At 39.0% G+C, this 27,767-nt stretch overlaps 1 protein-coding gene across 1 annotated transcript; it reads right to left on the reverse strand.

Moving 5' to 3' along the window:
- Positions 1 to 1,670: 1,670 nt before the first annotated feature.
- YEATS4 (YEATS domain containing 4) lies at positions 1,671 to 23,285 on the reverse strand. The gene is made up of 7 exons (XM_081249507.1): positions 23,020 to 23,285; positions 19,782 to 19,901; positions 16,630 to 16,696; positions 16,430 to 16,524; positions 11,987 to 12,079; positions 11,811 to 11,898; positions 1,671 to 2,325 (listed from the first exon to the last, which is right to left on the reverse strand). The coding sequence occupies exons 1-7, from the start codon at positions 23,068 to 23,070 to the stop codon at positions 2,156 to 2,158; spliced, it is 684 nt and encodes a 227-aa protein (XP_081105633.1). The 5' UTR covers positions 23,071 to 23,285; the 3' UTR covers positions 1,671 to 2,155.
- Between the last annotated feature and the right edge of the window lie 4,482 nt (positions 23,286 to 27,767).

Here is a 27,767-nt window from a genome sequence, read left to right on the forward strand (position 1 = left end):
AAATGAAGTTAAAGACAAGTAAGTGCTACTAGAGCCATCTTATGGAAAAAACCTAATGAACCTTTTGGCGAACCCAATAGAATGGGACTTTTCCCCCATTCTTTTTTCTGATCTATCCCCAAGCCCTACCCTATACTGTGGGAATTGGGGTAAGAGGTAAGGGAGAGCTGAATGATGCCTAGCACAATTAGAAGTGCCATCTCCAACCCCCCAGAGAACCCCTGGCAGAAATCTCAGACCACAGCTTTGTCCAACCTCCATAATGCTTATAAATGTCACAACCTAGAAAATAAAGCAACAAAGGAAAAATTAACCAATCCACCAGGGCAGATAGATTAAAAGTATCTTAAAGTACTAGAGTGGCTAGTTATCACTCTGTAGAAGGCATAGAATCTGCATTAGGCGTATGCGTGGTTTCCATTTTTAGGAGCTTTGTAACATGTTAATATTACATGTTTTCCAAAATACCTTCCTACTTATTTTTGCTCCTAGGTTGCCAAGATGGGTCAGCCAACAGGGCCTTAAAAATTAAGTACCACTAATGTTCAAATTAGATGAGTCAAAAGTAGAGGACTCACCATGTGGATCTGAACAGGACAGCCTGAGGAGAAGGTAGAGAAATTAGGGGTAGTATGTGAAATTGATGCACAGCTGCACCCTATATGTCAGCAGTCCCCAACATTTTTGGCACCAGGGACCGGTTTCACGGAAGACACTTTTTCCATGGACTGGGGATGGGGTGGGGATGGTTTTGGGATGATTCAAGCGCATTACATTTATTGTGCACTTTATTTCTATTATTATTACATTGTAACATATAATGAAATAATTATACAACTCACCATTATGCAGAATCAGTGGGAGCCCTGAGCTTGTTTTCCTGCAACTAGATGGTCCCATCTGGGCGTGATGGGGCTGCCTCAGCTCCACCTCAGATCATCAGGCATTAGATTCTCATAAGGAGCGCACAACCTAGATCCCTTGCATGCGCAGTTCACAGTAGGGTCCCCACTCCTATGAGAATCTAATGCCACCTCCTCTCTACAGGAGGTGGAGCTCAGGTGGTAATGTGAGTGATGGGGAGCGGCTGTAAATACAGATGAAGCTTTGCTCGCTCGCCAGCCTGCTACTCACCTCCTTCTGTGTGGCCCTGTTCTTTTTTTTTTTTTTTTTTTTCGGTACGCAGGCCTCTCACTGTTGTGGCCTCTCCCATTGCGGAGCACAGGCTCCGGATGCACAGGCTCAGCAGCCATGGCTCACGGGCCCAGCCTCTCTGCGGCATGTGGGATCTTCCCGGACCAGGGCACGAACACGCGTCCCCTGCAACGGCAGGCGGACTCTCAACCACTGCGCCACCAGGGAAGCCCTGGCCCTGTTCTTAATAGCCACAAACTGATACCGGTCTGTGGCCCCGGGGGGTTGGGGTCCCCTACTATATGTCTTTGGAACATGCATGAAGGACTGAATATTGTTCTATGTGAAAACTAATGACACTGTGGGAGTTAGGCAGAACAATACTTAAGATATGATCTTGGCTGTCAGAGAGCTTCTGTATGCTACAGTGACTGCAAATAAGAGATGCATGGTCACAATATTATGGAGATACACATTAATTGTAATGAGAGAGCTCGAATTGCTTCAAGGCGAAGAAACACATCAAGAGGCAGAAACAGCATCTGTAAACTGCATTTATTGAGTGCTTATTGGGCACTGGGCACATCAGATACAAAAGAGTTGGGATGGGGGCAGGTAAGAACTTAAGAAATTAAATACACACATTAATTTTACCACAAATTCTAACTACTAGGGAAGTACAAAATTCGTACAAGTTATACTTTATAATGAAATTTTGATGTCTGTCAAAAGGATAAGCTATACATACAATGCAATAAAAATGTTTTAAAATTGTGCTTAGTATCACAGAACTACCCCGAAAATGGGTTGATAAAATGCCTATACAGCATTATACACATATATTTTACATTAAAGATTGCTTGTAAAGTACAAATACTTTGACCCCACTGCTGAGAAATCTATGGCTGACAACTATATGTGCAGTTCCTCTAAGAAACATCGCAGCATTTGTAGTCTATCTCTCCTTTAAACTCCACCTTATTTTTAGTTTCACTTACTATCGAGTTCTCTTCAGAACTGTTTATATTTCTTTTGTCTGATCATCTTCTTCGAGTTTCCTGATTTCATTTTTTAAACAATTTATAGTTTCACGACTTGCTTTTAATCTCTCTTTAAGCTCTGCAATTTCAAAGCTTGTTTTTTTTTTTGCAGCTTCTAATTTTTCTCTGGTTTTCACTTCAAGTTCTGCAACTAAAGAAAACATACACTTTTACTGATTTATTTCATTTTTCTCACATGTACAAGATAGTTCATAGAGCAATAAATGTGGCATTTCCTTAGGCCAATGTTTTCATGATGAAATGCAGACAACTTAAGATATATAACTTTAGACACAGGGGGGTGGGTAAGAAAGTCTGAACTCTCCAGAGAGGATCTAAGGTGTTTTCTACCACTAAGAATGAAATTCTGACCACTAATATTTTAATTCACAGTTAACATTTTAAGACATAATGTCTTAAATTATGTCTAATTTCCTAATTATGTCTAATTTCCTAATTTGATTTGGAAATGAGGGAGTACACAGTCCAAGAAACATCCAGCTAATAAGAGTTTACTGGGCTTCCCTGGTGGCGCAGTGGTTGAGAGTCCGCCTGCCAATGCAGGGGACAGGGGTTCGTGCCCTGATTCGGGAAGATCCCACATGCCGCGGAGCGGCTGGACCCGTGAGCCATGGCCGCTGAGCCTGTGTTCCACAACGGGAGAGGCCACAACAGTGAGAGGCCCACGTACCGCAAAAAAAATAAAGAGTTTACTAAAAACAGTATTCTTAAATTTATGTACAGGTAAAACTTACATAATCACACTGGTAAAACAAACCTGTATCTTTTTTCAAAAAGATGATATCAGTAAGTGTCTAGGTTTGAATTCCAGCTCTATCATTTACTAGATGTGCCACTCTGAATAAGCTATTTATTATCTCTGTGCTCTATTCCTCATTGCTAAAATGAAGATTATAATAGCAAACACCTCATAATATTATTTGTTTAAAAGATTTAAAAAGAATACTGTCTGGCACATAGAAAGCCATATTAACTACTATTATTATTATTACTGAATATTTAAAACATTCTAGCTGGCTACATAACAAATTACAAAAGAAAAATATCATTACTGCAAAATAGACTGATTTAACTATTTAACTATTAAACTATAACTATTTAACTATTGATTTAACTATTCCACTTGGATAGTGTAGCATCAAGTTTTACAGAGAAAAATGACTACTATCATCCAACATTTCCACCTTGTGGACATTTCAGGTAATTGCTGCTGATGACTATTGAGGCACAGTTGTACTTTTGTTAATGTAAAAGGATCACTAATTGGAAGCAGTGTGGTTTGGTGAAGAAAAAAAACCAAAACCATTGAAATCAGAAAGACTTGAGTTCAAATACACCCTTGGCCCCTTAACAGCTGAATGCTGATATCTCTAAGTCTCCCTTCATCTCTTCTTTCTATATGATACAGTTAAAACTTCGTATTTCTCAGAGGATTTATGAGGATTAAGTAATATACCTAAAGCATCTAGCGCATTAAAAACACGCAATGTGGGACTTCCCTGGTGGCGCAGTGGTTAAGAATCCACCTGCCAAGGCAGGGAACATGGGTTTGAGCCCTGGTCCAGGAAGATCCCACATACCGCGGAGCAACTAAGCCCGTGCGCCACAACTACGGAAGCCACCGCAATGAGAAGCCCGAGCACCGCAACGAAGAGTAGCCCCTGCTCGCTGCAACTAGAGAAAGCCCACACGTAGCAACGAAGACTCAATGCAGCCAAAGATAAATAAATAAAATAAATAAATTTATAAAAAAACAAAAACAAAACACGCAATGTGTCCTTATTTTCCTCACTGCTGGTGCTTTCTTTTTGTGATATATTTTGTAACACAGGTAAACTTTTACATTGCCAAAACAATCCATATTTTTCTTTGTAATTTTTCATTGCTTTTATTTTTTAAATTATTTTTGAAGACAGGTAGTACATACACATGATACAAAATTAAAAGGCTGAAAAGTGTAGACAATGGAAAAAATGTCTCCATTTTATATGTGTATGACTGATTTACTTTGCTGTACACCTGAAACTAAGACAACATTGTAAGTCAACTATACTCCAATAAAAACAAAAACAAAAAAAGCCTCCTTTTACCCCTGCCCCCCACCAACCAGCGCTCTTCCCAGAGATAATCACTGTTAGGTTTCCTTGGTATCTTTCCAGAAATAATTGGTTCAGAGACGAGCATACACCTAAGTGTGACTTCTCACCCCCAACACAAGTGGTGTCACACTACCCACACTGCTCAGCACCCTCTTTCACTTAACATTACTACATCTGAAAGCTCATTCCATATCACAGGGCTGTCTCATTCTTTCAAAGGCTGCAGAGGACCTCATTGAATAGACATATATAATTCATTCATCTGTCCCCTCTGATGTACATTTGGAGTATTTCCAGTTTTCTCTATTACAAACAATGCTATAACGTGTATGCTGCGCGTAATCATTTCGGTACACTTGTGGGCTAAATTCCAGTAAACAGTAATTGAAGGACATTTGATCTTGTAAATCTAGAAGAATGCCAAGTGACTCTTAGAGGTCCTCTTAATTTATACTCTCACTAGCATTGTACACCTATTTCCCTACTGCATCAACGTTTTGGTCTTAGTTATTAATCTGAAAGATTAAAAATTGCATTTCAGAATAGTTTTAATTTACATTTCTATTACTTCTGAGGCAGACAATCTTTCAATATGTTTAGGGGACATTCCTCCCTTTCTTTTTATGGATTGTCTGCTTTTCCTTTGCTCATTTTTCTTTTAGGTTATCGGCTCTCCCCACCACCCTTTTTAAAAAATTGAGGTATAATTGACATATACTAGTTTCAGGTGTACAACATAATGATTCAATACTTGTATATATTGCAAAATGATCATCACAGTACGTCTGAAGTTAACATCTGTCACCACATATAGTTACAGATATTTTTCTTGTGATGAGAAATTTTAAGATCTACTCTCAGTAACTTTCAAATATGCAATACAGTATTATTAACTACAGTCACCATGCTATAAATTACATCCCCAGGACTTACTTTTTAGTAGAAGTTTGTACCTTTTTGCCCACCCCTCACCTCCCGCCTCTGGAAACCACCAATCTATTCTCCGTATGTGAGCTTTTTTTTTTTTTTTTTTTTAAGATTCTACATATAAGTTAGACCATACTGTATTTGTCTTTCTCTGATTTATTTCACTTAGCATAATGCCCTCAAGGTCCATCCATGTTCTCGCAAACAGCAAGATTTCTTCTTTTTTATGGCTAAGTAATATTCCATTGTGTATATATGCATGTGTATGTGTATGCATCTGTGTGTGTGTGTATATATATATATATATATACACACACACATACACACACACATATATATATAAAACACCTCTTCTTTATCCAGTCACCTGTTAATGGACACTTATGTTATTTACCTGTCTTGGCTATTGTAAATAATGCTGTAATGAACATGGAGTTGCATATATCTTTTCAAGTTAGTGTTTTTGTTTTGTTCAGATACGTATCCAGAAGTGGAATTGCTGGATCATATGGTAGCTCTACTTTTATTTTTCTGAGGACCCTACATACTGTTTTCCATAGTGGCTGCACCAATCAACACTGCACAAGGGCTTCCTTTTCTCCACATCCTTGCCAACACTTGTTATTTCTTGTCTTTTTGATAGTAGCCATTCTAACAGACATGAAGTGATATCTCATTGTGGTTTTGATTTGCATTTCCCTGATGTGTGATATTGAACATCTTTTCGTATACCTGTTGGCCATCTGCATGTCTTCTTTGGAAAAATATCTACTCAGTTCTTCTGCCCAATTTTAATTAAATTGTATGCATTTTTTGGCCATTGAGTTGTATGAGTTCTTTATATTTGGATATTAACCCCTTATCAGATACATGATTTGCAAATATTTTCTCCCATTCAGTACATTGCCTTTTCACTTTGTTGATGGTTTCCTTTGCTCTGCAGAAGCTGTTTAGTTACTGGTTGTCAGCCTTTTTAAATGATGTGCAGAAGCTCTTTATACATTAAAGAAGCTAGTCATTTGTGATTTGAGTACAATATTTTTTCATGGCTTGTCTGTCTTTAGACTTTGTTGACAATGCTTTTTTACTATGCAGAAATTTTTATCCCCTTGCTCTCCCCCTCTCTCTCCATATCAATTATAAAACATACATGGAGTGAAAGGCACATTGTGAGATGGTGGGATACGGAAGTAGGAGATAGACAAGAAAGAAAAATGCATTACAGTGTCATGAGGTAATCATAGGGCGCTATGACATACCAAGGGAAAAGGGTGTGTGTGTATATCAAAGAAGGCTTCTTGGCAGTAGTAAAATCTGAATTGAGTTTTAAAGAATGAGAAAGGAATTAGGTAGATGAAGTGGACATAGTAGGCCTTGGAAAGAGTACAGAGAGATTTGGGAAACAACAAGGAGTCCTATATGACTGTAACAGGTAGTTTTAAATCTACTCAGGAAGACCTGATTTAACTCATTTGTCAGAGGACAGCATGCACTGTAGATACAGATTTTTGTGGTCTGATTTAGTCACTATACTTTATTTTTGACAAATCATGAGACTGCAAAGGGTACCATATATTGAAAGAACTGGGTTAATTACCAATGAGATGATAGGGGAAAACATTTAAAAACTTCTTTTAGCCTGTTCTGGTTTTCTGCTTCCAATATATTAAATGCTTATACATACATTTAAGAGATATATATATGGGGCTTCCCTGGTGGCGCAGTGGTTGAGAGTCCGCCTGCTGATGCAGGGGACACGGGTTCGTGCCCCGGTCCGGGAAGATCCCACATGCCGCGGAGCGGCTGGGCCCGTGAGCCATGGCCGCTGAGCCTGCGCGTCCGGAGCCTGTGCTCCGCAACTGGAGAGGCCACAACAGTGAGAGGTCCGTGTACCACAAAAAAAAAAAAAAATATATATATATATATATATATATATGTGTGTGTGTGCGTGTGTGTGTGTGTATATATATATATATATACATGTACATATAAATATAGATAAAATTTCTGTTTTAAATTTCCAAATAGAGCCTCAATTTAGAGTAAGTCAATCCAAAGAAGAATTAATATTTTTGCAAAGCCAATGTAACTTACTGGTTAGAAAAACAGACTGTAAGGTTTTTTTTTTTCCTTAATATTTACTTATTTATTGATTTGATTGCGCCGGGTCTTAGTTGTGGCAGGCTGGCTCCTCTGCTGTGGCATGCGAACTCTTAGTTGAGACATGCATGTGGGATCTAGTTCCCTGACCAGGGACCGAACCTGGGCTCCCTGCATTGGGAGCGCAGAGTCTTAACCACTGTGCCACCAGGGAAGTCCCTGTAAGGCTTTTTTACAAAGAGATAAAACAGTTTATCGGTTAAGAGCACACACTCTGTCTCAGTTTAAATCCTGGCTTTGCTGAGTGATTTGGGGCAAGATATCAAATCTCTATGCTCTAGGGTCTTACCTAGAAAATGGGCTAACAGTAGTACCTTCCTCCTAGGGTTGTTAAGGGTATTCAGTAAATTAAGAAATGCAAAGCACTTATCTAGTACATGTAAACTCTCTTCAAGTATTCACTATCATTTTAATTATCCCTTGTAGAAGCAATTTCTATTAAAAGAGATCATTAGTACTTAAGTAAATTTCCATGGGTTTACCAGTATAAACATCTTTATAAACTTTTAATGTGTTTTAAATTTTATAATGAGCAACCTCTATCCTGGTTATTACTCTATCTAAAAATATTACTATGTTTTTAGAGCCTAAGTTCTGAGGACTGCTTAGGATAAAGTCCTGGCTCTACCACTAACTCATGTTAACTTGGGCAAGTTTCTTACTCTCCCTGTGCCTCAGTTTCCTTTTCTAAATGGATTACCTAATAAAGTTATTGTAGATGTAAATGAGTTTATACATGTACAGATTTACAAGAGTAGAAACAGTAAGCACTCAATAAAGCTAACTGATATTATTACCAAATATTGAGTATAATGCTCTCAAACTGGTAAAAGTATACCTATCTTCTTTAGACCTTTGATTAATATTCCCAAGTTGTTTTCCTAAAAGGCCTACTCACACAAACAATTCATAGAACACAGGGTTCACCACATCCTTAACAGGTAAAACTATTAAAAATTCCTTTTGCTTATTTGATACAAATATAACCACACATTATTATTTGGTTTGCATTTTAAAAATTACTAGCAGGGTCAAATATTTTCCCTTTCTATTTACTAGTCATGTCCTCTTTCATCTGTCCATGTCTTTTGTCCATTTGTCAACTGAAGTTTAAAATTTTATTCTATTTTATTTATTTTAGGGTTTTAAAGATATTAATCCTTTGTCATATTTTCTACAAATTTATCTTTCTTTTTTTGCCCTTTTGAAATGCATAAGTTAAGTATTTTTTTGCAAAATCAAGTTTGCCTTCCTTTCAATGTGATTTCTTCTAACACCTCAAATTTAGAAAGTCTTCACTAGCCAGGACAGTCATTTCTCTAATTTTTTAAACAGCTTAACTGACTTTAAAAAAACAGTTAATAAAACTGGAATTTGTTTTGGTAAGTGCTATAAAGCAATGATCTAAATTAAGTTTTCTTCTCAAAAGTTATCAGTTGTGTCAATATCATTTACAGAATTATCTTTTTCTTCCTTATGGATTTGACACTGTTGAGAAAATAACCTGAAGATGATATAAAACATGCAATTTACTGATAAAAACTTCCCAAGGTTATAAAGTTCCACACATAAACTTTCACGTTAAAAATTAATTTGTAGAAAAGTCTTTTTATGAAACACATTTGTCTCTACTATTATACATATATGAATTAATGATATTATTTTTGTCGAAATGTGGGTACTTGAATTTAAAAAGAGAAGTTTCCTCTATGAATTGGGCACATTTCATAGTATGAGAGAAAGGAGATCTATAATGGAGAGAATATGACCAGTAACAAATTAAAATAGCATATGACTAGTTTTTTACCTTTTCAAAGTGATCATATACATATCTGTTTTATGTTCATAACAAAGTAGCCCAAGTATTTTTTCAGATGTAGAAAGTGAAACATAAAATTTTTTAATGAGTGTGCTTTTCAATTTTAAATGACTACCAAGTAGCAATTATAATCAGTATTCAGATCTTTTAACTCTTGGTCAGGGTTTCACGAAAATACAAACAAAACACTACTATAACCAACAATGGTTAAACAGCAACCTCTTTCTCTCCTGCTTTCTCATCCCCCACCCCCCTTCTTTTACTGGATTGCTTCTTCCAGCCTATAACGATACTGGTCTATTTCCCCCCAAAACTCTGCTCTCTTGACCCCAAATCCTGCTCCTGCTACTGCTTCAAGGGCTACTTTCCCTTTATAGTCAAGCTCTAAGACAGAGTTGTCCACAGCACCTGTCTCCAATTTCTCATCTCACTCTCTTTTTTTTGGCAGCACTGCACAGCTTGCAGGATCTTAGTTCCCTGACCAGGGATTGAACCCAGACCACGGCAGTGAAAGTGCCAAGTCCTAACCACTGGACCGCCAGGGAACTCCCTCATCTCATTCTCTCTTGATCCACTTCAACTGATCTCCTGTCCTTACTATTCTCCTTCAACTGCTCCTGTTAAGGTCACCAAAGACCTCCACCTTGCTATAGCCTATTTCTTGGCTCTGATCTTACTTGACCTATCAGAGGTACTGAACACAGCTAATGACTATTTCCTGGTACACTTTCTTCACCTGGCTCTAGAATATTATGTGCACCTAGTTTTTCTCCCTCCACACTCACTGTTCTTTCCTAATTCCTTTGCTGGTCATCTCCTTAATCTCTAAATGTTGGAGTGCCCAGGGCTCAATCTTTGAACCTCTTTTCTATCTTCACTTACTCTTGTGATGATACCACTTGGCCTCACAATTTATAAATTCATGTGTATATTAACTTCCACATTTATATCTTCAGCCTAGTCCTCTCCTTGAATAGCAGACTTTGAGTACAATTCCCTTCTCAACATCTCCACTTAGATGTCTTACAGGTATCCCACATCCATCATGTCCAAAACTGTACTCCTAATCTTTCCCCTCAAAGCTGCCCCTCCCAGACTTCCCACCTCTATGAAAAGCAACAACAATTTTTGTTTGTTTGTTTCCTCAGGCCCCAAACCTTAACAGTCATTCTTTGTTCATCTCCTTCTTTCACATCTTATTATCAAACCATCAGCAAATCCTACTGTACCTATATTCAGACTAGAACCTGACCCCTACTCACCACCTCCATTGCTATCACTCTGGTACTACTCACAGTTCTATATCTGGATGACTGGAATAGCCTGCTAACTATTCTGCTTCTACCCTTTCTGCTTTACAGTCTACTCTCAACACAGCAACCAGGGTGATTGATCTTTTTAAAATATTAGTCTTATACTGTCACTCTTCTGCTCAAAACCCACAAAAGACTTCCCATCTCCTTCAGTTTAATAACTTAAACTCCCTATACGAGCTGGTCCCATAATAACTTGTTTGGCCTCATGTCCCACTCCTTGTCCCCTTGTTCACTCTACTCCAGGCACACTGGCCTTCTTGCTGTTCCTCGGATATGCCAGGCATGCTCTTACCTCAGGGTTCCTGCCCTTGCTGCCACTCTACACGTAACATTCGTCTCTCATGTAGCTGCATGGCTCATTTCCCCACTCCTTCTGGTATTTGCTCCAATGCCACCATTTCAGGAAACATTCTCTGACCTGATATTTAAAACTCTTAACCATCTCCTCCCACCAAAAGCACTCCTTCCCCTGCTTTAGTTTTCTTCATGCCACCCAATCACTACTTCACACTTCATTGTTCTGTTTATTTAATATTTGTCTTCTTTCCACTAGTATGTAAGCTCCATGAGGGTAGGGCTTTTGTCTGCTCTATCCTCTGAACAATGCCTGGCATCTTGTTGTTGCTCAATATATACTGTAAGCAAATAAATGAAAGATCAAAGGAAAAACCGAATAAATGGTGACATAAATGTCAACACAGGCTTGGTAAGTAGATTTCATCTTGAATGACAACTGCAAATGGTTGGCAATAGCTGAATGAAACGATGTGTAGGGGATTCTGAGGCCTCGTAAGCTAAAGGGAAAAGATAGCATGACTGACTATCAATAAGGCATTCTGGTCTTCACCACCCCAGCATTAATATAAAACTATGTCAGGTCACAGGTTAAAAAGAGAGAAAGGGAGAAACTAGTTCACCTTACACTCAAGTATAATTATGTTCTGCAAGGTTCTTCACACAGATTTTGTTAGCAAAGATAGTAAACAGAAAGTGATTGAGTGACAGGTTAAGCAAGATTAATGAAAAGCTATGCTTAAATGTAATTAGTGAATAAAGACAAACAGTATTTCAGAATGTGTCAGAGGCTGTCTTTTACCTTTTTGAAAGTAGGCCTACTTTGAGAACTACTTAAAACATCCTTCTTACCTGTTCTTTAGTAATATATATATTGTATAACTCCTAAAAATTTTACCTGTATCTACTAAGGAAAAAAATTTAATAGTCGCTAATCAATCCTTTCACCATTACAGAATACATTATTTCTCAGGATTAATTATGAACTCATGGCACTTACATTCTGTTTCATGCTTATAGGCTCCTAAGGTAAGCTGACGAGATGTTGTTAATAATTGTTGCATCATTGCTGTTGGGTCTTGAAATATCTAATGGAAGAGAATGAAAAAAAGCCCAATAACTGCAAAATCTACAATTTAAAATGCTTTAAAAACTCTCATTATAAAACCTTCTTACCATTTCATCATAGAACTCTGAAACCACTGTCTTTTTTCCCAGCATTGCATTGGTGTCTGATTGAAACAGCTTTAATAAGTGATACAGGGTTACCTGTGAAATAAAAACAGACATGACATCTGTGCAATGGTTTTTATCATCATCATGAGACATCATCATTTCTGTAACTGATTTACAGACTGAATTAGTAAACATATCAAATTCAGGATCTTGTTTCAACTACAACTTACTGTGGCAGGTCACCCAAATTCTGTGTGTACTTTTATTTTCCTATTAGATATTACCATTTATCCACATCTATTCAATATGTATGTTTTGAAGAGGGTAAGCAAACATTAGTTACAAAGTATCTCTAGAGTGACTATATATAAAAATAACACAAGATACAGCTATGGAAATTAAACTGGTAAGTCACTAAGATGATTTCTTTTACTTACACAGGTGAAATTTGATTAACTGTGACAGTTAAAGTTTACAAACTTACTATGGCAAAAAAACATTTGATACTTTCAAAAGGAATGATCAATACTAAAATGCTCAGTGAGGACAAGTTAATTTCTTTAGTGTAATAATAAGATTAATACATTAGTAGCATAATAAACAAACACAAAGTTAGTCAGTGATAATTCACTTCGGCAAGAGCAATATGTCTTCAAAATATTTAAAAACAGATACAGTAAGACATCAAAGGAAAAGCTTTGCAGCACAATGTGTGATTATTTGAGCAAAACAAAACCTAGCTGGTAAAACATCAGAGTTCATGCTGAAGGTACAGAAACCAATTCAGAGGCCTCAAAGAATTTTCCCAAAAGTTAGCTAAAATCATCGTAAGGAGTATGGATCATATGCCATATTTAAAGCAGATAATTTGACAAATTTCTGGAACAGACAGAAAGCAGATGAGACTACACAGATGGGTAAACCATAACAGGGAAATCCATAACCTAAAATCTTAAAGAAGAAAACTGCATCAGAGGTGGGAGCCGCTGCCCCCAGTGGAGCCCCAGAGAAACTGTGAGCGTAAAGTTGGCAGGTACAGAAATCAAGAAGGCTGTGGGGCGGCTAGGCTGGCCAACCTTCCCTCCTTTCCCCCACTCACAGACGAGAGAGTGCACCTCCTGTGGGACCTAGAATTCTTTACCCAATCAAGTGAGAGGTAAACAAAAATAAAGATGTTTTCAGAGAGCATTGGCTCTGAAATTTTACTTCTCTCGCATCCTTTCTGAATAAAGTCCTGCAGCAAAATGAAAAAAGATACCAAGAAAGATGAAGAAAAAGGATCAGCTGTCATCACTAGGAGCTGACAGGCACTATCTAAAATTGAAAAATCCAACCATAGGGATTTAAATACACGAGATGAATGGGAATAATTTCTAGAGGAACTGAAAACGGTAACTGTGGTTTTCCTGAGGAAGGGGTCAGAGATGGGGGAAAGAAGATGTTACGGGTTGAACTGTATCCCCCAAAAGATATGTTGAAGTACTAAACCTCAGAACATGTAAATGTAACCTTATTTGGAAATAAGAGCCTTTTGCAGATGTAATCAAGTTAAGATGAAGTCGTTGGGGGGGGACGACGTTAGGGGGGGACCCTAATCCAATATGACTGGTGTCCTCATAAAAAGAGAAGTGACACAGAGATAGGGAGGGAGAGAAGCCCATGTGAAAATGGAGGCAGAGACTGGAGTTACGCTGTCACAAGCCAAGGAACACCTGGGGCCACCAGGAACTAGAGGAGGCATGAAAAGATTCTCGCCTAGAGGCTTTGGAGAGAGCACGGCCAACACCTTGATCTGGGACTTCTAGTCTCCAGAACCGGGAGAATAAATTTCTGTTGTTTTTAGCCACTCAGTTTGAGATACTTTCTTATGGCAGCCCTAGGAAACTAATACAGGAGACTTGTACTCTTTATTTTTTAAATCTTTTAAAAAAACTATATGCATGTCTTTTATAATTTAAGAAGTATTAAAAACTACATCATAAAGCCTTCCATTCCCAAATTTATTATTCAGACCTGGAGAGGCAATCATGCAGATATAGGCAATGAATAATTTCAGGACAGATGTCTCTAATTTTCAGTGGTGTTTGAAGATTCTTAGAGCAATGTAAATGCCTATACTTGCCAGAGATATTTCTAGGAATAAAAACCCAATATTAGCATTTTGCTTTTAGAAACAACCATTCCTTTTACAGTGGTTTGATGTGTAATAGGTTACTGGATAACAGAAGTAAATCACAAGTTACCCATATCTTTCTTTTATATTTTAAATAAACCTCATATGACTTATTTTCTGTAAGAGCCAACTATTCAAAAACTATAATGGTTTCATTATACTAAAAGAACATTACAGTAATTTGGAGGGGATAAAACTCAGGCCTATGTAGATCTATATGGAAACCTATTCATTAAAGGAATCACTCCAGAAAGGCAAAAGATCATATTACCCTACTTTCCCAAGAGTAGACTTTGAGAGTGTCTGATAATGAGATTACATTATATAATGATTTCTTTCAGAGATGTATTTTCCAATTGAGGGCAGGATAGGAAGGAGAGAAGGGGGAGACAGATGAGGAGGCAGACAGGTAAGGCAGCACATTCTCAAAATAAAATGAATTCAAAGCAATCTTACAAAGTTAACAAGAACCTCTGCTCTAGTAACATGACCAACTTCTTCTTCCTCTCTCTCAACATCTGCCTATTCTGTGCTCTATTCTCCCTAATAGACTACTTTGGTTAAGGATAGGTGTAGTGTCTCATCTTTGTATCCCACCCCTTGGGCAACATCTTGCAAATATTCCTATTTAATAATTTCTTGTCAAACAGAATATAATGTCTGTGAGAGTATCCCAGAAGGACAAGAATGGTAGGAGACCTGGAAACCTTATCACATGGAAGATATTTAAATGAGCTATAGATGGCTCTTCAGGAGAAAAGAAAACTAAAGTATGAATAGTTATCAGTAAAAAGTTCAAGGAAGCTTAACATAAAGTAGAGCTTTCTTTCTTTCTTTTTTTTTTTTGCGGTACGCGGGCCTCTCACTGTTGTGGCCTCTCCTGTTGCGGAGCACAGGCTCCGGATGCGCAGGCTCAGTGGCCGTGGCTCACGGGCCCAGGCACTCTGCGGCATGTGCGATTTTCCCGGACTGGGGCACGAACCCATGTCCCCTGCATCGGTAGGCGGACTCTCAACCACTGCGCCACCAGGAAAGCCCTAGAGCTTTCTTAAAACTAGAACTACCCCAAACCTGAATAGGATGTTTCACTTAATAACGGAAGTCAATATTCTCTTCTTGCTATACTGGACTGCCTAAAGGAACTTCTATGTAGGAAGAGTATGGTCTACCTCAATGGGTCCTAAATATTACTGCACATCAGAATTACCTGGGGTGCTGGTCCCTCTCCAAACCTGTGAATCACGCTCCATGGAATGGGGCCTAGAAGTCTGAACTTATAAAAAACACCTCAGGCATTTCTAATGCAACTAGTTAGGAACTAATTCTCTGTATCACTGGCCCAGGTGACATCCAAATCCTTTAAAAGCACATTGTTTTACAAATGTAATCTGATAATTAAAGTGTCAATGTTTGGTGCTAAAGGAGCGAGCTGAATCTAACAAGATGAAAATTAATGGTGATGAACATTAAAGCCCTGAAACTGGAGTTAAACACCAGCCACACAAATGTGCAATGAGAGCCTGAGTTGTGACCCTTTAGGTTTAAAAATAAAACAGGCTTAGTGGTTTTAGTCAAAAGCAAGAGTAAAGGAAGGAGTGTGAGGTCTGAATGCAAATACCTGGATTCAAAAACTAGCTCCACCAAAATTAACTGTTTTTGAGCACATGACTTCATCTCTGAGCCTTAATATGCTCATCTCTAAAACGAGGATCTCACCAGCCTCACAAAGTTGCTGAGGGGTCAAAGTGAAAGCTTTGAGAGACTTTTTACATTATCAAGCAACAATCTGAAGAGATCAAATAATGAAAAAGTCAGTGGTTATAAATAAGGATCCAGGTATAAGATAAAGCTGCTAGTACTGATGACAGTTTGAAAATGTAAAAAGACTTTCTAGGGCTTTTAACTATAAAAAACTGGACACTCCCATTTCAGAGAGCATATGGACTCCACTTGTTTGTTACTAATAACCAAACGATACTAATGAATTTAAAATTTTTTTGCTGTAGTAATCATGTAATTTCCATGATTCCTTTCAAATAACTGTTCACATTCTATCCCTTCTTTTTATACTTGAAAAACAAAAGAGTTTTGAAAGGCACTTCACTTAAAAATGAAAAAACCTTAATTCATAGCAAGATACACCAAGCCATAAGCTTACATAAAGTATACCTGAATGAAAATGTCAACATATAACAAGCTATTGAATATTGTAAAATTTGCACAATTACTAAAAAATCCATTTTATATTTGCAGAGATTAACATTACTCACAGGTCTTTCATTAGGATCAATGAAAAATATTTTGATGATTATTTCAAATTCACCCCAACCTGTTTCAGTAATTTCATAGGGAGGCTTAGTAACAACTAAAAGAAAGAAAAAATAAAACAATTATAAATTGTAAATTACTGATATAGTCTCCTAGCTCTTTTAAAATTTATAAGATTATGAATTTTAAAAAACTACTGTACCTCTTAAAGGATTGCCATAGCTTTCATGTAATTTAAATTGGATTTTCTTCACATATGCTGACATATCCTAAAATACAGAGGAATTAATTAATTAGTTCTGCCATCTACACATAACAATTAGGAAGGAAATACACAGAGCACCTGTGCCAATTTTACAAAATACACTTCCCCTTAAATTTTATGGAAACCAATTTTCTAAGAAACATGAATTATACCCTGGAGGTTTGTTTTTTATTTTAAACAAAGGAAGCCTGTGCAGAATTCTTCCAAAATTCATAATATATAGAAATATATGTCCCTAATTCATTGTTTTGCATTCCTATTTTTATATATCTCTGTAGACAATACTCAAAATCAATTTTGATTTTTCCATATAACAACAGTACTTTCCAATATTTTCTACAGAAATAAACATATACACCAAAGCAAATCTAAGAACTAAGCAACTTCAATAAACAAAATTATATTATACAAAGGTCAACTAAGCTAAGCAACCTAAAACTGTTGGATATAAAACTCTTCCTTCCCTTAATTATATTTTGAAGCACAAAAGCATATTCATTAGTTCCGGCACACAAAAGGGATTCTGCTAGCGAAGGAGGCCTTTTCAAAAATAATTCATTATAGAAAAACAGGAAAATGCAAAACAGAGTAAGTTGCACTCAATAGTAATGTTCATTAATCTTTTTATTTGCTTTCAGGAATTTTTATGTGCTTATTATCTACGTATTTTTTTAACTGGGATCCTACTGTAATAATATATTACTATCTGCCTTCATCACTTAACATTATTTTGTGAACATTTTTTCTGAGGCAGATTTTCATAAGCATCTTTGAAGACTATTTGGGGAATAATTTCATTCATTTTTTCTACAAATATGAGTGACTACCAATATTGGTAGATGCTATAATGATAAATAACAGAATCTTGTCCTCAGGGTCTCACTGTAAAGTGGGGGGCAGACAAGAAAATCAGCATTTCAATGCTGTAATCTGTAATCTGTTGTGTGCATATTAGGTCATGTGTTATGAGGACATTAGGTACAAATCCATAGGAAAGGCAGCTATTTTAGTCTTTGGAGATCAAGAAAGTAGATCTAAAGAAAATACACTTGAACTAAGACCTAAGGGAACAATAAGAATGGAGTGGGTGGGAAGAAAGGAAGAGGTTTAAGAGTGTTCCTTTGGGAAACTGAGAGTAATTTAGTATTGGTAAAATGTAGGATATAAAGAAATGAGGCAAACACAGACAAGGGACAAGGCTGCAGAGATAGGATAGGGAAAGGTCATGGCAGGCCTTCTAAACATGACAGCTTTATGATGAGGGCAATAGGTAGTCACTGGAGGTGTTTTTGTTTGTTTGTTTGTTTGTTTTTAACAGCTCTATTGAGATATTCACATACTACACAAATCACCCATTTAAGGTTCACCATTCAATGGTTTTTAATATATTCACAGAGTTGTACAACTATCACCACAATCAATTTGAGAACATTTTATCACACAAAAGGAAACCTCATACCAATTCTTCCTCCCACCCGCTATCAACCACTAATCTAGGTTCTTTGTCTACGGATTTGCCTATTATGGACATTTTATAAAAATGGAATTATACAGTATGTGGCTTTTGTGTCTGGCTTCTTTCACTTGCCATGTTTCCTAATTTCTTCCATGTGTTAGTAGCATGTATCAATACTTTATTTTATTCCTTAATAATATTCCACTATATGGATACACTACATTTTATTTATCCATTCATCAGTTTAGAGACATTTGGGCTATTATGAATAATGTCACTACAAACATTCATATACAAGTTTTTGTGTGGACTTTGAAGGGTTTTTTTTTCCTTCATCTTTTAACTTTATTTAATAGAGAATAGTATAACTGCTGAAGAAAAAACAACATTATCAAGCTTAATTGGTTTCAACATGTATTAACTCAGTCTTTTGGTGGAATATATGAAGAAAAGATAAATAGAACTCAAAAGTCAACTGCCTTATTCTTTGTCCTTGAAATTAAGATAACTTTGGGTTGCATCCCTACTTGATGTCCTGTAGATGTTTGACTTCAGCTCAAGAGCTCTACATTCAAGTGGTCACCTTTAAATTGAGGCTACAGCTCCACTGAGTTCAGTTACTGTAAACTGTCCTACATGACAGTTTAATGTGTGGCATATTGCCCTTCTTTCGATTTACCTCTAAATTTATCATCTCTTAATTTATTAAATGTGACTGAACATACTGTGGGGTACATGGAAAGAAAGAGTATTCAGCATTGGAAGTAATTTTGAATGATAAGTCAGCATTTCTACCCTTAAAATTGACACTATAAAGTTATTTTGAATAATTATTAAATTTATTTTAAAAATGTGACCCCTTGATAAAGTAAAAGTATGTCCAAAATTCTAGTCTCTTACATGTGGTAAAATATAATTCAAAGTGTTTGAAGCAGACTACCTTTATCACCATCAAGCTGTGAATCTACCCTTGGGTTATTTGGCACCATTTTCATCTTTTCAGAAGTAACAACTCTTCTGTGACATCTCTAACTGCTTTTTCAGATGTTTCTAAAAGGTGACGAATGATTACAATGATAACATAAATTCTCACCTGCCTTCTTGCTTCCACTATATTGGAACAATGATATTTGAAATACAGAATGAAGGGTTTTAAATAGAGGAATAGTTTATTCATTCAGTAAGTATCTGTTGAATACCCACTATGTACTTACTGCATTCCAGGCATTAGAGATTCAGTAGCAAAACCAAATTACCAGCAGCTAGATTATGTAGCAGTTTGTCTTTCATCTTTTCTGATGGTCTGATTACCAAATTATCACTTAAATTTACTATTTCTGAAATATCTGATTATATACTAGGCTACCTTAAGGTGTGGTGATTGGAAGACGTACTGTGCACACAGCTTAGTTCTTTTTACCGTAACATAATTTTAATTAGAAAACATTTTTGGAAAGTTGATTCTACTAACAATTGTAGAAAGATGACAGCTCTTACTTTATTCTTTCAACTTTTTTGGTAACATTTCTACAATGGGCCAATTTTATTATCAGTTACTATACAATATTACAATTTAACTCTGAGCAAAAGAAACTACAGTTTCAAAAAAGTTTTAGGAAAAACAATTACCTACCTCATTTCTATATGGTTTTACATATACTGTCCACTGATGGGTGTGCCCATCCTCTTCTCTTTTCTTTCCAAAATATCGAGCAACATTACCATAAACTATTGGTTTAACGATTGTAACCCCCTACAAGAAAACAATTTCAACACCAGTTAACATTGTATTGGGCTTCCCTGGTGGCTCAGTGGTTAAAAATCCACCCACCAATGCGGGGGACACAGGTTCGAGCCCTGGTCCGGGAAGATCCCATAGGCCGTGGAGCAACTAAGCCCGTGCGCCACAACTACTGGGCCTGCACTCTAGAGCCCGCGAGCCACAACTACTGAAGCCCGCGCACCTAGAGCCCGTGCTCTTCAACAAGAGAAGCCACCGCAATGAGAAGCCTGCGCACGACGACGAAGAGTAGCCCCCGCTCGCCGCAACTAGAGAAAGCCCGTGTGCAGCAATGAAGACCCAACGCAGCCGAAAATAAATTAAAAAAAAAAAAAAAACACCCACATTGTATTATTACCCAAATAAACAGAATTAGAACTCTGAAAGCTTGTTTTAAGAAATGGCAGGCAGTCTAACAACCTAGAGTTTACTTATAACATGGATTTCCCTCAACAAATCGTTTCCAGACAATTAGCCTCATTTCATAATACCACAAATAACTAAACACCACATTAATTACAATGTTCCCACTTTGAAAACGTGTATTTAAATCATGTGGAGTACTTTGAGAGTTCCTTTTTTCTTTCTCTCTCTTTTTTTTTTAAAGAAACAGAAAAAGCTCTATTTACAAACTTTAAAGAGCAGTCTGGAATAACGCTCACCAACTTTACCATCACCTGATGGTAATGTCCTTATCAGCTTACACCAGGGTTCTCCAAAGCACAGTACAAAAATTAAAGACAGTTTGGAAGGGGATTTTAGGTAGAATAAGGGCAAACATTTTCATTTTATTACTTGTGTTTAATCCGTAACTATAACTAGCAATTCAAACCCACAATTTCAAAAATAGTAATGCTTAAGAAGGGACTTTAAAAAATTGATTTAGGGCTTCCCTGGTGGCGCAGTGGTTGAGAGTCCGCCTGCCGATGCAGGGGACATGGGTTCGTGCTCCGGTCCGGGAAGATCCCACATGCCGCGGAGTGGCTGGGCCCGTGAGCCATGGCCGCTGAGCCTGTGTGTCTGGAGCCTGTGCTCCACAGTGGGAGAGGCCACAACAGTGAAAGGCCCGCGTACCGCAAAAAAAAAAAAAAAAAAAAAAAAAATTGATTTAAACAAAAATGTTAAATACTACATTTTGATTCAGATAATGGCAAAGAGGCACTTGGATGACTCAAGCTCAGTAAACCCTGGACTGATGGCATGTGTGCTATATTTGTGTTCAGTCTGAGATGTACATACATGTTTCTCATCACATCCGGTTAAGTGTAAAGGCAGATTATGATGGAAAGGAGATAGAAAAAATTCCAAGTGAAGAAAATTGCTGAATGTTGCACATGAATTTGAGACCAATTGTTCAATAGTAAGACTGTATCTGAAGGTCAAAGAGCAAGATATATCATCACATGTGAAGTGCTGTGCCAATGTAATCAACAATTAATAAGAAATGAGGAAAAGCAGTGAACAAATGGAAAAACTTTTCATTGTGACTAGATAATTCACAAATAAAACCAATACCTATTAGCCTAAAGTTAGTTCAGAGGAAGGCAAGTGGTTTGTACACAAACTTAAAAAAAAAAAAAAAAATCACAGCAAGTGCCCTTTTGTGGCACCCAAAGATGGGGCCTCACATTCAAGGTCCGAGTGAGTAAGTACAAGGAGCACTGACATGGTGAGGGATAATAGATCCTGAAATGCTACAGTGTTGCTAGGAACTTGGGGAGTTCCTCAATGTTGAAAAGCGGGCTCATCTGCCAAAAGACTTTCTACCTGGATCAAATTTATCTAAATTGGGAAAAGATGCTTACAAGACCACGTAACAATCAGCACGGAGAAGAAATAAGTCCCTAATTTTAAAGTTTTACATGACTAACTCGGACCCATTTTCGGTGGAAAAGCATTTGAGGACTACAGGCCTAATCTCAAGTGATTTTGGACTTAAAAGACTTTTAGAACCTAACATGATTACAAGTAGAGAGAGTTCTATAAGTTCTTCTCCAAAAGCTAGTGTTCTAATCCTTTGTTCAGTAGTACTTTCTTATCATTCCAAAACCTCGCCCAAAAGTGGGGGAAAACATGTTTATGAACCTTATGGTACTATGAATTTTACCTGGCATCTGTTTCCCCTTCCATTAAATTTCAGTAGCTTTTGAAACTTTCAAAGCACTGTGTATGACAATTGTATATTCAGTATAAAATGTGAAAACAATATGACATAGAGAAGGACTCAAAAAAAAAAAAAACCTAGATCAACTAGATTGGTGCAGAAGTGGGTGATTTCTTTCATAAAAAATTTTCCTTTCTGCGGTAAATAAAAATCAGAAGGGGTAAAAATAGGTGTTATATCAGGAACCAGTTGGTCGTCTCATAAAAAATTAATGTGCCAGGGGATGTAGTAAAGTGGGAGGGAAATGTGTCACAGTGTCATACATTACGTTAGGCTCTATGATCACTTTAATTAAAAACTAAGAAGCTATCGTGTACTGAATGTTCCCTATGTGCCAGGCAGTGTTATGTTCTTTGCATGCCTTGATTAGTATCTTGGCTGTAGCCTTGGGACTTTAGGAACACCATGAACTTGGGGAAGTCTTCTGAACTTTTCTAGTTGTAAATACTGGGGGTGATACTGCCTTTGTAGGGACTGAATCAGAGAATCGGGTAAAGCGTCCACCCACTGTGCTTACTTCGTACGGTATCTGCTACTGTTATTATCCTCACAATAGGTGGGTACCGCCCTCCCCACCGCCTTTTTACAGGTGACCTGGGTTGGCTGAGGACGAGCAGCAAGCCAGGATCTCCCAGCCCCGCAAGTGGCTTTTTCCTCAGCAACAATGTCCAGCTCTCCCCCAGGCACCACCGACTATGTTTGTTTTTTGTCTGGGATGGAAGGGAGGCGGTGACACATGAAGTTGGGGCCAAATGAAATCATGATTTTTCCCTCTGGGGCTTTGACTCGCCGTCCGCCTGGAAACCGCGGCTCCAGCCCGAGGCGAGAAGGCGCGAGAGGAAACAGGCAGGCCCTCTCCAGGCCGCGCCAGGAGTAGCCGGGGCGAGAGAGCCACTCCCGGAGGGGAGGCGCGGGCCGGGCACTGACCTTCACTCTCCCGCCGGAGTCAGGCCCAAATTCGGCCATTCTCTTGAACATATTGTCCTACGGAAGAAGCCGCCGCCGCCAGGGAAAGAGACCGGGGCCGGCGGACTCGCCGCTCCGCTCAGAGGCCCCGCGCGGGCCCAGGACGAGGATTTCCGGCCGAAGGAGGACGAGTCAGCTGAGCTCGGGGTGCTGAGGGATCGCCAACGCCTCACAGCGGAGGGCGTCGCGGAAGCCCACTCACCCCCGCGCGGTTGGAGAGCGGGATGGGAAGGATGGCAGCGGCGACGTCTTGTGCGCAGGCGCGACGAGCTCGCGCACACTGCGCACGCGCCGAGCCGCTGCTTTTAGGCGAACGGAAGAGCGGTCTTGGTTGCCAGTGCCTGTCGACAAGCCAGACCGCCTGGCTTCGTAATGACCGAGAAACTGTCTTTTGGAGGTAATACCTTGCCATCGCCAAAGCATGACAGTTCTGAAATTAAGTTCATGAAATCTCTCCCACCGACAGCTTTTCTTTTTGTTCATCCAGATGTCCTCAGACTTTCAGGCTTGAACCGCTAATTTCGTTTTTTTATTTACTCCCTTCTTCCTCTCCTTCCTTCCTTTCTACTCATTTTGTATTCTCAGGTCCATAACGTGACGCAAACCTCCCCTCCCTTGCCCTTCTGTGGTACTAACTACTTTGCAGGTTAGTGCAGTGCTAAATGAATGACCTCCAATTTAATTGAAATAGGTTCGCTCTTCCTTTTCTTCTGTGTTAAACTGGAAGCTATTTTATTTCCCTAATCTCCTCAAACCTCCAACCTTGACACCAACCCTCTCATTCTGATCAGGTGACTTTGCATCTTATTTCAACAGAGAAAACGGACCTCCATGCCACCAGACCTAAACACAAGCTTTGGTTTGCCCAATATCCACCCTCCCTTCCTTTCTTCTCTTCTGTTCAAGAGAGAATCGTCTCCCAGTTTATTTATTTATTTATTTGGGTGAAGTAGGAAAGAATAGCTTTATTGCTTTGCTAGGCAAATGGACACAGCGGGCTCGTGCCCTCAAAACTGTGTCTGTCTTCCACTTTAAAATCAGTCCTTCAGTCAGTGTTCTTGATCTCATTCTTTTTCACTTTCTTGAGGATTTTGCCCCATCAGCCATCTCCATTCTGCCCTGTACCTCCAACTTTTCTTCTTAGGCTTTTTCCCTTAAGAAGAGTTAAACAAACTTTCATCTTTCCTGTTAAAAACCAACCAAACACATCTCTAATCCTGCAAAACTCTCTGTTTTATCTTTCAAAGTCAAATTTGAACCTGAATTTCACCTTCACAGAAACCTCTCTGACCAGTTACTGACTTTATCAGTAAATCCAACGTCCACTTTTAACTCCCTTAGCTTCTTGGCAGGATGTGACGCTGCTATCTACTGCCTTCTTTTATAAAATACATTCTCTTGGTTTTTCTCCTATCTCTCTGGCAGCTGATTTCCGGGTGGTTTATAGTCACACTGTCCTCTCTGTTTCCATGGTGCCTAAGGGATTGAAACACTTAACAAGTTTATATATGAGTTATTTGTGAACTCCACGAGGGTAGTAATCGTATCTTATACCCCTTAACGTTCTTAGGCCCTAGTAAATATTTCTAGTCAGCAATGTTTATTGACTACTGAATAAATGAAAAATGGAGAAGTTAAGAAGACTTGAGGCTCTTTTTCCAAAGGTGGTTGAAATCAGTGAGATCTGTTAAAAGTCCGCTCTCATATAACATCCTTCATACCACAGTATAGGATTGTTTGTCCCCTGTGAAACAGGAGTGCAGGGGGCAGGGCACAACCTTTGAAAGAATGACATAGACCAAGAACATGACATAAACTGATTAGAACCAAATGGGTCCAAGATGGCAGACAAGTCGACTTCCACTAGACCTTGAGCCTCAGTATACACTCACTGTAACTCATCAGCAAGCTAAATGGCACACCCACAGGCGCCATGACTGTTCCAAGGCCGACCATAAGGATCAAAAAGTGGGCAGTGGCCCAATTCCTGGAAATCCCTGCCCTTTCCCAAAAGAGCTGGAACACTACTCCCACTCATTAGCCTTTGAAATTACCCACGCCTATAAAAACTGACAAGCCCAAACCCTGGTGCCACTCTTGCCTTCTGAGACGGCCCACACTCTGTCTGTGGAGTGTGTTTCTCTCTAAATAAATCCCCTATTTACCTATCGCATTGTCTTTCACTGAATTCTTTCTGCCATGAGACCTCAAGAACCAGGTGTGTGATCTCAGTTGGAAGACCGTGTGTTTTGGCCGGGTTTGAGTCCTGGCTGTGTGGGTTCAAGTCCCAATCAGGGTTTTGGCTGACTTTGAGTCCCGGCCGCGTGGGTTCAAGTCCTAATCTGGGTTTAGGCTGGGTTCAAGTCCCAATCTGAGGTGCCGTTTCACCTGTACCCTCTCCTCCATTTCCCCTTTCAGAACATGATCTCTGGAGCACAAATTTGCCCTTTGTGATTATTTCTCCAGCTTTCGTATTTCTGCTTTCCCCTGTTTCTCAACGAATTTTTTTATCCTTTGCTCAAAGTGTTACCCTAAGTATTTTTTTAATGAATTTATTCATTTTATTTGTTTATTTTTGGCTGCGTTAGGTCTTTGTTGCTGTGCGCAGGCTTTCTCTAGCTGTGGGGAGTGGGGGCTACTCTCTCTTGCGTGGGCTTCTCATTGCCGTGGCTTCTCTTGTTGTGGAGCATAGGCTCTAGGCGTGCAGGCTTCAGTAGTTGTGGCACGCATGTTCACTAGTTGTGGTACATGGGCTTAGTTGCTCCGCAGCATGTGGGATCTTCCCGGACCAGGGCTCGAACCCGTGTCTCCTACGTTGGCAGGCGGATTCTTAACCACTGCGCCACCAGGGAAACCCAACCCTAAGTTTTTTTTTTTTTTTTTTTTTTTTTTTTTTGCGGTACGCGGGCCTCTCACTGTTGTGGCCTCTCCCGTTGCGGAGCACAGGCTCCGGACATGCAGGCCCAGCGGCCATGGCTGACGGGTCCAGCCGCTCCGCGGCACGTGGGATCTTCCCGGACCGGGGCACGAACCCCTGTCCCCTGCATCGGCAGGCGGACTCTCAACCACTGCGCCACCAGGGAAGCCCAACCCTAAGTATTTTTAAAGCAAAATAACATTTTAACATTTAATAAAATGAAATTAATACATTAAAACACATTGGGAACTTTGAGGGAAAGATAGTGGATTGAATACACATCTTTTGCTTCCTTTCAAAACTCCTTTGAAATAAGTAGATTTTCAAAAAGGCATAAACCTTTTAGAAAGGGTGGGGAGAATGGGAGAGAAGGCAGAAACAAAATCTTGAAACTTGGATTACAAAAGGCAAGTGGTATACAGCAGTCCTAAGAGCTGAGTAGTCAGAGACAATAAGCTATTCAGTTCACACTGCAGAAACCCCCCGAATCTCAAGAATCTGTGGTTGTAGGGATCTCTGGAAATAAGGGAAGGGAGGAGGAGGAGAAGAGCTAGCAAAAAAAGACTGGTTGAGATTCTGTTTAAGAAATATTCAGGTCCTTACAGCCCAGCAATTACCCCTTACTTATCCCCAAGGGATAGAACAGTGGTAAAGCAGGGTCTCTGCATTGAGGATCACCAGCCAGAATTGAGGGAGGAATACCCTACAGAAAATAGGTAGATTAGCCAAACACGTGCAGGGTACTAAGACCTTCATCGCACTTAACTCTTTTTTTTTAGATGCTGGGGGTAGGAGTTTATTAATTAATTTATTTATTTTTGGCTGTGCCGGGTCTTCGTTTCTGTGCGAGGGCTTTCTCTAGTTGTGGCAAGCGGGGGCCACTCTTCATCGCGGTGCGCGGGCCTCTCACTGTCGCGGCCTCTCTTGTTGCGGAGCACAGGCTCCAGACGCGCAGGCTCAGTAGTTGTGGCTCACGGGCCCAGTTGCTCTGCGGCATGTGGGAATCCTCCCAGACCAGGGCTCGAACCCGTGTTCCCTGCATTAGCAGGCAGATTCTCAACCACTGCGCCACCAGGGAAGCCCGCACTTAACTCTTAAAATACTGGTAACCAGACCTTTTTTTTTTTTTTTTTCCTAGTAGAGAATAGGGATAGGCTTCTCTGAGGAATGTGACCAGTCTAAGAGGAGAGATCTAAGGAGCCCCAATGACACTGATTCAACCAACTTGGTCATCCTTCAGTGAAGTACACGTGGTCAAATCCACATAGGCCCTTGGAACTTCAAAGTACTTTTTTAGTTTCCCAATCCTAAATATAAGTAGATAACCAAGAATTACCAAATAACAGAGAAATGCCTCTAGTATGAAAGATATAATCCAAAGTAAACAAGCAAAATGGCAGATTAAAGGAAACATGGAGAAGTCAACTAAAACCAAAACAAACCCAAACTATTATTATTACTATATCCAGATAAAATAAGAAATAGCAAACGTGACACAAAACAAGGAAAAAAAAGAATATATATTCAGAGAACGAAAAACAGCTGTTGGAAATTAAAACTGTGATAGCAGAAATGAAAAAACTGGGAGAAAGATGAGACTGATGAAATTCTAGCTGTGTCTGAAGACCTGAGAGGAGATTTAAATAGAAGACCTAGATAGCAGTGGGGATTTAGAGGTACAAACTACCATGTATAAAATAAATAAGCTGGGAATTCCCTGGCAGTCCAGTGGTTCCAACTCTGTGCTTCCACTGCAGGGGGCACGAGTTCCATCCCTGGTAGGGGAACTAAG

The sequence above is a fragment of the Mesoplodon bidens genome (assembly GCF_964165515.1).
Source record: "Mesoplodon bidens genome assembly, chromosome: 11".
Classification (NCBI taxonomy): Eukaryota; Metazoa; Chordata; class Mammalia; order Artiodactyla; family Ziphiidae; genus Mesoplodon; species Mesoplodon bidens.